General features: G+C 38.9%; 1 protein-coding gene across 1 annotated transcript; it reads right to left on the bottom strand.

Moving 5' to 3' along the window:
• Positions 1-5,194: 5,194 nt before the first annotated feature.
• Positions 5,195-9,179, bottom strand: Smp_128100 (insulysin (M16 family); the record flags this gene model as incomplete). The annotated part of the gene is made up of 3 exons (XM_018792183.1): positions 5,195-5,440; positions 8,707-8,969; positions 9,008-9,179. The coding sequence occupies 3 exons, from the start codon at positions 9,177-9,179 to the stop codon at positions 5,195-5,197; spliced, it is 681 nt and encodes a 226-aa protein (XP_018644130.1).
• Positions 9,180-10,382: the final 1,203 nt, after the last annotated feature.

The following is a 10,382-nucleotide window of genomic DNA, read 5'->3' as shown; positions in this document are numbered from 1 at the left end:
CTGCCGGTCCCAAGCCCGGGTAAAGGAGGAGGGTTGGGCATGGGGTTAGCGACCCCATCCCGTAGAAAATCAACTCGCTAAAAAACGCTAACCAGAAAAAAATCATTCAAACCATTTAAACTCTGTCCTGGGAGTAGAAGGAATAATTACATCTCATGATGAAAGCCGAGTTCCTTCGGAAGTCATAAGGCCGATGCACCTTCTTACAACCACAGTGACAATTTTTATAGGTACATGGAATGTCCGGACAATGTGAGAGACAGAAAGAGTCTTCCAAATTGCTGCAGAAATGAGAAAATACAACCTGGAGGTGCTTGGAATCAGTGAGACACATTGGACGCAGGTCGGACAACAACGACTATCTTCAGGAGAACTTCTGTTATACTTCGGTCATGAAGAAGAAAATGCCCCACATACACAAGGAGTTGCATTGATGCTGTCCAGAAAAGCACAAAATGCACTTATTGGATGGGAATCTCATGAACCAAGGATCATCAAAGCCTCCTTCAAAACAAAGAGAGAGGGCATTACAATGAACGTCATCCAATGCTATGCGCCTACCAACGACTACGATGAAGACGCTAAAGACCAATTCTACGATAGGCTGCAGTCGATCTTCGAGAAGTGCCCAACCAGAGACCTGACCATTCTGATGGGAGATTTCAATGCCAAGGTTGGAATGGACAACACTGGATACGAAGACGTCATGGGACGACATGGAATGGGAAAAAGGAACGAAAATGGTGAAAGATTTGAAAACCTATATGCCTTCAATAAACTGGTCATAGGGGGCACCATATTCTCACACAAAAACATACACAAAGCCACTTGGATTTCACCGGATCACACTACACAGAATCAAATCGACCATATCTGCATCAACAAAAAGTTCAGGAGGACGATGCAGGATGTGAGAACCAGAAGAGGAGCTGATATAGCATCCGATCATCATTTGCTGGTCGCCAAGATGAAACTAAAACTTAAGAAGCACTGGACAACGGCGCGGGCAACATCACAAAAGTTTAATACGGCCTTTCTTCGAGATGCTGACAAACTCAACAAATTCAACATAGCCCTCAGCAACAGGTTCCAAGCCTTTCATGATCTACTCAATGGAAAGGGAACGAACATGGAGAGCAACTGGAAAGGTATCAAGGAGGCAATCGTTTCAACATGTCAGGAGGTTCTGGGCCAAAAGAAGCGCCATCACAAGGTATGGATCACTGTTGGTACACTGGATAAAATTGAAGGAAGAAGGAACAAGAAGGCAGCAATCAATATCAGCCGAACAAGAGCGGAAAAAGCCAAGGCACAAGCCGAATACACAGAGGCAAACAAGCAAGTGAAGAGGAGCATCAGAACCGACAAACGTAAATATGTGGAAGATTTAGCGATGACAGCGGAAAAGGCTGCAAGAGAGGGAAACATGAGACAACTGTATGATACAACAAAGAAACTTGCTGGAAATTACCGTAAACCAGAAAGACCAGTGAAAAGCAAGGAAGGCAAAGTAATCGCCAACATTGAAGAACAACGAAACAGGTGAGTAGAAGACTTCAAAGAACTCTTGAATCGACCAGCTCCACTGAACGCACCCAACATCGAAGCAGCACCCACAGACCTCCCAATCGATGTTGGCCCACCACTAATTGAAGAGATCAGCATGGCCATTAGACAAATCAAGAGCGGCAAAGCAGCGGGACCAGACAACATCCCGGCAGAGGCACTGAAGGCAAATGTAGCAGCAACTGCCAAGATGCTCCACATTCTCTTCAGTAAGATTTGGGATGAAGAACAAGTACCAAAAGACTGGAAAGAAGGACTTCTGATCAAAATACCGAAGAAAGGCGATCTCAGCAAGTGTGATAACTACAGGGGCATCACTCTCCTCTCAATACCAGGAAAAGTCTTCAACAGAGTATTGTTGAACAGAATGAAGGATTCCGTGGACGCCCAACTTCGAGATCAACAAGCTGGATTTCGTAAGGATAGATCGTGCACAGATCAAATCGAAACTCTACGGATCATTATGGAACAATCAATCGAATGGAATTCATCACTCTACATCAACTTTATTGACTACGAGAAGGCATTTGATAGCGTGGACAGGACGACACTATGGAAGCTTCTTCGAAATTACGGCGTGCCTGAGAAGATAGTCAATATCATACGGAAATCCTATGATGCACTAAACTGCCAAATCGTCCACGGAGGACAGCTCACCGATTCGTTTGAAGTAAAGACCGGTGTTAGGCAAGGTTGCTTACTCTCACCCTTTCTCTTTCTCCTGGTGATCGACTGGATCATGAAGACGTCAACATCTGGAGGAAAGTACGGGATAGTGGACAGGCAGGATGCAGCTTGACGATTTAGACTTCGCGGATGATCTGGCTCTTCTATCACAAACGCAACAACAAATGCAGGAGAAAACGACCAGTGTGGCAGCAGCCTCAGCAGCAGTAGGTCTCAATATAAACAAAGGGAAAAGCAAGACTCTCCGATACAATACAATATGCACCAATCGAATTACACTTGACGGAGAAGCTTTGGAGGATGTGGAAACCTTTACATATCTGGGTAGCATCATCGATGAACACGGTGGATCAGATGCAGATGTGAAGACGCGGATCGGCAAAGCAAGAGCAGCATACTTACAACTGAAGAACATCTGCAGCTCAAAACAATTGTCAACCAACACCAAGGTTAGAATTTTCAACACAAATGTCAAGACAGTTCTACTGTATGAGGCGGAGACGTGGAGGAGTACGAAAGCCATCATCCAGAAGATACAAGTGTTTAATAACAGCTGTCTACGCAAAATACTTCGGATCCGATGGCCAGACACTATCAGCAACAAGTTACTGTGGGAGACAACAAACCAGATTCCAGCGGAGGAAGAAATCAGGAAGAAGCGCTGGAAGTGGATTGGGCACACTTTGAGGAAGTCACCCAATTGTGTCGCAAGACAAGCCCTCACATGGAATCCTGAAGGTCAAAGGAGAAGAGGAAGACCAACGAACACATTACGCCGAGAAATAGAGACAGATATGAGAAGAATGAACAAGAACTGGACAGAACTAGAAAAGAAGGCCCAGGATAGAGTGGGTTGGAGAAAGCTGGTCGGCGGCCTATGCTCCATTGGGAGTAACAGGCGTAAGTAAGTAAGTAAGTATGTAACTCTCTAACTATGAAAAAGGCCACATCCAAATGGCATAATTAATGACAATCAGGAATATGAACTTAAACACCTTTTGGAATCAACTAATTATCTAATAGACTTAAACACATACACAGCAATAAATATCAAATATGCATATTTTACTCGGAAAACATATTAAATATAATAAAAGTCAAATGAAACTGTTACCTTGAGACATATATCAGGCCATGGAGTATCGTTCCATGACGGTTGCACGACATTACGATCAATAACTTCCGAAAACTTATCTTCTGCAAGCTTCTGTAGGTCATTTATAGATTCTGAAAAGATTTCATCAAAAACAATCACAGATATAAAGAAAACATAAATACTGATCACACCTAGTATTCAAATTTAATTTCAATCAAACGACAAAATAAAAATCACATGTGTCGTGTAAACAAACGTAAGGATGATTATCCGAAATCCAGTTAACGACTCAAAACAAAGGCATACAAAACTAACATAATTCGTTGAAAGCATTTTCACAGGAATGAGTAGACAATATCAATCAACAGAATCATCGTAAAAGATGAACCGCAAAATCTTCCATACTCTTACACTTCAGGACAGACGTTCAATAAAACATCATGTGTAACAAATACAGACACCAAGAAATATTCACTTTAAAATGACATGAACGAAATATTAATCCAACACAATTTTGTAGTCGCCATACTTGCATCTCACACAAGTCGGAAATATCTGATTCAGAAGTTAGATATGAGTCACAAAATGTGGCATTGTGATACTTTCTCAGCCAATTTGTTAGCCAACTTCGTTCTACATAGGTTCTCTTCCTCACCTATATAGTACTTTCCATGAATTATGGTTAGTAACCAAAGACAAAATAATCCAGACACAATGGTTGTTAAAAACAATCTGATTCTTGAGTAGTCTGAAGTTCTCTTGGTAATACGTTGATCTTCATGGCCACTGCATCAAACAGGCTGACACGTAAGAACAATGCCATAACTAATATATGGACGGGACAACACAATTAATATTAGTCTGATATACTTACCCAATGATCAATCAGGAGGCATCATGTCAAAAACAACTAGTCTGATGACATTTCCAGCCTCGTCTGGTGGAAGCGATTCATGCTTAGTATGGTGATGAAAAGTATAATGGTTCTTATCAACTGAATAACCTGCTCCCCAAATGCTCTCAACCCTACACACATTGATTGACAAACTAACTATCCTTATCTGTACGAACAACTTCAAAAAAATTACATCTTATAGCCAACTCATAATTGCAGGTAATATATTCCCCTAAATTGAAATCATCATCACTAACACGTTTCGGTGCCTGCAATCAACAGATCACAATATAAGTAGAACGATTTTGTCCAATTTTTGATGAGATAGATGAACAATGGGGACTAGCCATGATAATCACAAACGTTCTATCTCATTTGGTAAACAAAATAGATCAAAGTTATCATAATAACATTTTCTTAGTCTTCTGTATACTTACCTGCTTCAAATTCAAAGTTCTTTACCTACCTGTAGTACGAAGAAGGTCACGAATGCTGATCAATCGATTTTCCTCAAGTTTAATTAACTTAAATGTGAGTAACAAAATCTAACAAGATTTCACATTACCTCTTAAACCCACAGTCCATTACCTCATCACATGTTATTAAACACAATAATTAACTATTCAAGACAAAGTAGTCCTATTATGGGTCGCTATAATTCTTCACTTCCAAGTAAACGTATCTAGTAGTCTAAATGAATCAGAACATATGACGTCAAGGATCTCCAGTGTGAACAACCAATAATTAAGCTTGATTTACTCAAAGTTTGAGTGCCAGATCATGCATTCAAATTACCGAATATCGATACAAACTCAGAATCTCGACAAACTAAATATTAAAATATGTTCAAATAGTATAAAATGGTTTAGTTACATTGATATTTTAAAAGAAATAAAGGTCTTAAAGATCAGCAATTCCATCAATCAATCTCAATTCAACAATATTACATGTTATGTACCTCTTCCAAGAATAACTAGACTCATCAGATTTGACGAATACCATGTCGAATAGAATTGCAACAACTTTTCACGCGTATTCACTGATTTTGCACAACTCGACTCAAATAGTGAGTATCGATTACCGGAGAAGAATTTCGTATAATCATGACCACCTTTCGATAAGTTTCGCTCTAGCTGAAAAAGACGTCTAGTATCATTACTACTATCCTTTTCATGTTCCGATTGTACAGCACTCACCTAAAATTAAAACTTGGCTTGTTAGTGGTAGTCCAAACAGTAAAAATATCATGGTAAGTTATCTGTGATGCCGTCATTCGCTACCAATACTACTTACTTACTTACTTACGCCTTTTACTCCTCGTCGAGGAGCATAGGCCACTCACCAGCATTCTCCATCCAACTCTGTCCTGAGCCTTCCTTTCCAGTTCTTTCCAGATTCTATTCATCCTTTTCATATCTGCTTCTATTTCCCGGCGTAGTGTGTTCTTTGGCCTTCCTCTTTTCCTCTTCCCTTCCGGGTTCCAAGTTAGAGATTGAGTCGTGATGCACATTGGTGATTTCCTTAATGTATGTCCGATCCACTTCCAACGTCTTTTCCCAATTTCCTCTTCAGCTGGAAGCTGGTTCGTCCTCTCCCATAAAACGCTGTTGCTGATAGTATCCGGCCAACGGATGTTGAGTATTTTGCGTAGACAACTATTTATAAATACTTGTACCTTCCTGATGATGGTCGTAATAGTTCTCCACGTTTCAGCTCCATACAGTAGGACTGTCTTCACGTTCGTATTAAAGATTCTGACTTTGAAATTGGTTGAGAGTTGTTTTGAGTTCCATATGTTCTTCAATTGTAAAAATGCTGCCCTTGCTTTGCCAATCCTCGCCTTTACATCTGCATCAGATCCTCCTTGTTTATCAACGATGCTCCTCAGGTACTTGAATGTTTTCACCTCCTCCAGATTTTCGCCATCAAGTGTGATTGGGTTGGTGTTTGAGAATCTTGCTTTTTCCTTTGTGAATGTGGAGGCCTATCGATGCGGAGGCTGCTGCTACATTTGCTGTCTTCATCTGCATTTGTTCGTGTGTATGAGAGAGGAGGGCTAGGTCATCTGCGAAGTCCAAATCATCTAATTGATTCTGAGAAGTCCATTGTATTCCGTATTTCCCGTCAGATGTCGAATTCTTCATAATCCAGTCAATCACTAGAAGGAAGACGAAGGGGGAGAGTAGACAGCCTTGTCTGACTCCGGTCCTTACTGGAAATGCATCTGTCAGCTGTCCTCCATGCATGACTTTGCACTGTAGTTCATCGTATGAGTTTTGGATAATGTTGACGATCTTCTGAGGAACTCCATAGTGTCGAAGAAGTTTCCATAATGTTCTCCTGTCCACGATGTCAAGCGCCTTCTCATAGTCAATGAAGTTGATGTATAGTGATGAGTTCCACTCGACTGATTGTTCAACGATGATCCGTAGTGTCGCAATCTGGTCTGTGCATGACCTATCCTTACGGAATGCAGCCTGTTGATCCCTAAGTTCGGCGTCTACTGCGTCTTTCATCCGATTCAGCAGCACTCTGTTGAAAACTTTTCCTGGTACTGATAACAAACTGATGCCTCTGTAGTTTTCACATTTGCTCAGATCTCCTTTCTTTGGTATCTTGATGTGAGACTAACACATCATTGTAAGTTATCTGTGATGCTGTCATTTGGTACCAATACTACTAAACAAGTATAATTCACTGACCCAACGAGTATTACTTCGTGTTAAATAAATTATCTAATCAACTCCATAGTGATAACTACAGAAAACAAACAGGAATCCTGAAACTACGTAGCATAACACTTTGATCTAGAAAAACTTATTGTCAAGTTAACAGGAGGGTAAGAAAATACAATCAAGTCCCTTCTATTAACAAATATATAGTGATGACGATGTCAGGTCTCGGAGTATGTATTTTAACGACCTTCATCTGAGAACTGGGAAAAGTGACACGACCACACTGAAAAAGCCTAAGACATTTCCTCACTTTGTTACAAAATTCAAAATCTGATCCCGCCCGTGCACCAAAATGGCTAACAAGTCCCTTTCAAAACCAACTTTTAAACGGTCATTACTCAGTCAACATGTGCAAATAAAATCATATCAGTGGTCAGTTTCACAATGTGCTTCAAAATTCACTACAACTCAAATGGATTTCCATCTTTAGATCCTCAAAGTTAAGTCACATTTTGCCTTTTCTCTTACATCCTATTCCCTTTCTAGCTTCAATACACTCTTGAAACCGTTATTCGCAGTCGTAAGCTTTATATTCTGATTGACATCACTTATGTACTAAAACGGTGACTTTGATCGGCATGCATAGGTGCTTCTCCATAAGCGTTTTGTTAAAATAAAAATTACACGCACAACCACAAAATCGTAAGCAGTAGAAAGCATCCAACTATTACATTTTACATTAAAAGATGAAATAATTACAAAAATAATTCTTCATAATGTCGAATGACTTCACCTTCGTCATAAAATATAATCCTATTTAGAACAACGTTGCATTTTATCCACATTACAATAACCAGCCAGTGCCCGCGAGAGAGAAGTACTACCAAGCTGCCTAAAATCAGGTGAATAAACGGGGTTTCGAAACTGTAACCTGATAATCCATTATGACCATGACTACTCTTTCGTTAGTTACTTGCCTTTCAACATGTTAATCTTACTTCTCTAAATATCCCTTACGAGCTATATATACAAGACAAGTGTACCCTAGTTTACCTTTCATAAAAACAATACGAAGCTTTTTTTATGAGACTATCTTTATTTCCCCATTTAGCTTGTCAGTAACTATGACTGCAGCTCTTCTGCAGTAAAGCAAAAGCAGATATTGGACTACTGCATTCCCAATACAATTCTAGACATAATGGGAGAGGCAAATCACCTACACATGCAGCAAACTACAATACTCTACACATAATATCATTCTCGATCTAAGAAAGATATACTCAATAATCAACACTTATTCGTAAGAAATAAGACAACCTATAACACCATGCTGTACACACATAGTAGATAGCAATATTCGATAAACAAAGTCTTGTGAAACCAGTTTTAATACATTCAATGTATCACCTCACAAAACGTTCTATAACCGCCACAATCCTTCTGATTTGACAAGTGAAATGCAGATGACACATTTTCATAATATATATCAAAGTCATATAAAGTCATTGTTCACAGTAAAATTATGGGGTGCTGCTCATAAATTCTGAGCTCAAATGTAAAACTCAAAACAGCATATAAGTGATCGGACCATGACATTTTGAAACACATGATTTTTCAGAATTTTGCACCGAATTATTGCAACAACTGATAAATGCTCTCACTTGCAGCATATATTTCTCTGAAAAAACATGTGCATTGAAACAGAAATCATTGTTGCAGTATTGAAACAACTTCCTATTCACTACAAACAAACACTTGCCATGCTCGGTAACCATATTAAAACTGACCTCACGTTCTGTTGCAGAATCTGTGAAAAGAGGGCACACGAAAAATTGTGAGAAAATATCCAACGCTCCTCTCAAACTTTCAGGTGCAACATCAAACACATAAGAAGTTTTATCTGGACTCGTGAAAGCATTACAGTGACCACCATGATCGGTTATGTACTTCAAATAGGTATTTTCTGTCGGAAATGATTTCGTACCAAGAAACAACATATGCTCGCAAAAGTGTGCGAGACCAGGCAGTTCTTTCGGATCCGACAGCGAACCTAAAATTATAACACTGTAACAACATTCATCAACATACCAATGTTCACAGATAAACACACTGCAGATTTATCTGTTTCGGGATCACTTATAAGAAGCACTTTCATCCTATTGCATAAACGCATCACTTTATATTCCCTCAAGTCATTCGCAGACTTTTGTACTACTGGAGATGAGGAATCTGCCGAATTTATACAATCCACGATCGACATTCCATTCGAGTGACAAGTTGCACAATATATATAGGTATGGAGTAACAAGGTGAACCGATCAGAACAACTGAAAAAGACAAGCAGATAGAAAAAATTACATCAAGATAAATAAGATGACAGATACATCCACCGCAGACTGAGGTACTGAAAAAATAGGACCAGTGCAAACCGTAGTATATACTACATTTGGCACTATATAGTGGGAAACTGCTTCGATTCTCCACTTGGTTCACATTTAATCCATTGGTACTTCGCATAAGAAACAATAATTACACTTATCATAGTAAATAACAGGTAATGAAGGAATGCGCTGAATATATTTTTCTTTTAGCCATTAAACTAAAAACCATAGCACATAAGACGGATCTTAAACAGTAATTTGTAGGTGTCTAGGTGGAGATACGACCAGACAGTTTCAAGTAAATCAAATATTGCATAAACTGTTTACGTCAAAACCTGTGTATTTTGAATACTTATTAGTTAATCTACAGACCCAATTTATTGAAAGTAACAAGCTTTCGGATAAGTTCATCATATCTACTTAAATGTGCTTTACGTGATATAACTAACACCATGGTTATGTTACATAACTGCACATATCTAAACTAACAGTAGCTATGCAGCAACGTACATGATTTTCGATTGTAGACTGGAATGGGAGAAAATCAGACTGCTGGAACTAGTTTTTCACTATTTTTTTCCTTCACCTTTAGTCTTTTTTTTATTATGTGCTATGTGATTTGTATAGAAACTGTGTTATCCAGATTTTTAATTGCCAATAAATTCTGTAAAACCAAAATCGTTTATCACATACATTTTGGATAACGGATCTTTTTTAGATAGTCTTATGGTTGTATATTTCCGTTCATCATATTGCTGTATTATTATTTTTATGGTAAATTTTACAATATGGATATTGCCCAACTTGAAATACTGACGATTCACTCCATTTTGTACATAGATATATATGCGAATTATATATACTATTATAATATGAAAATATTAAGTTTGGGGGAGTAATATAATGATTCTGCTGTTAACACCACTCATTTGATGTTTATGAACTGGAGATTTTGATGGCCGAAAAATCCTTTAAATGAATATTTGTGGGTCTTCAACATTTATGCCAACCTCACTTGTTTTACTGGACACGCACCCAGCTGAATGTGTTCGGTCAATCATCGGCTTCAGATCACGTTTTAG

This window comes from Schistosoma mansoni (assembly GCF_000237925.1).
Source record: "Schistosoma mansoni, WGS project CABG00000000 data, supercontig 0548, strain Puerto Rico, whole genome shotgun sequence".
In the NCBI taxonomy this organism is placed as follows: Eukaryota; Metazoa; Platyhelminthes; class Trematoda; order Strigeidida; family Schistosomatidae; genus Schistosoma; species Schistosoma mansoni.
Note: the sequence above shows the minus strand (reverse complement) of the source record. Positions and strands in the feature narration are given on the sequence as shown.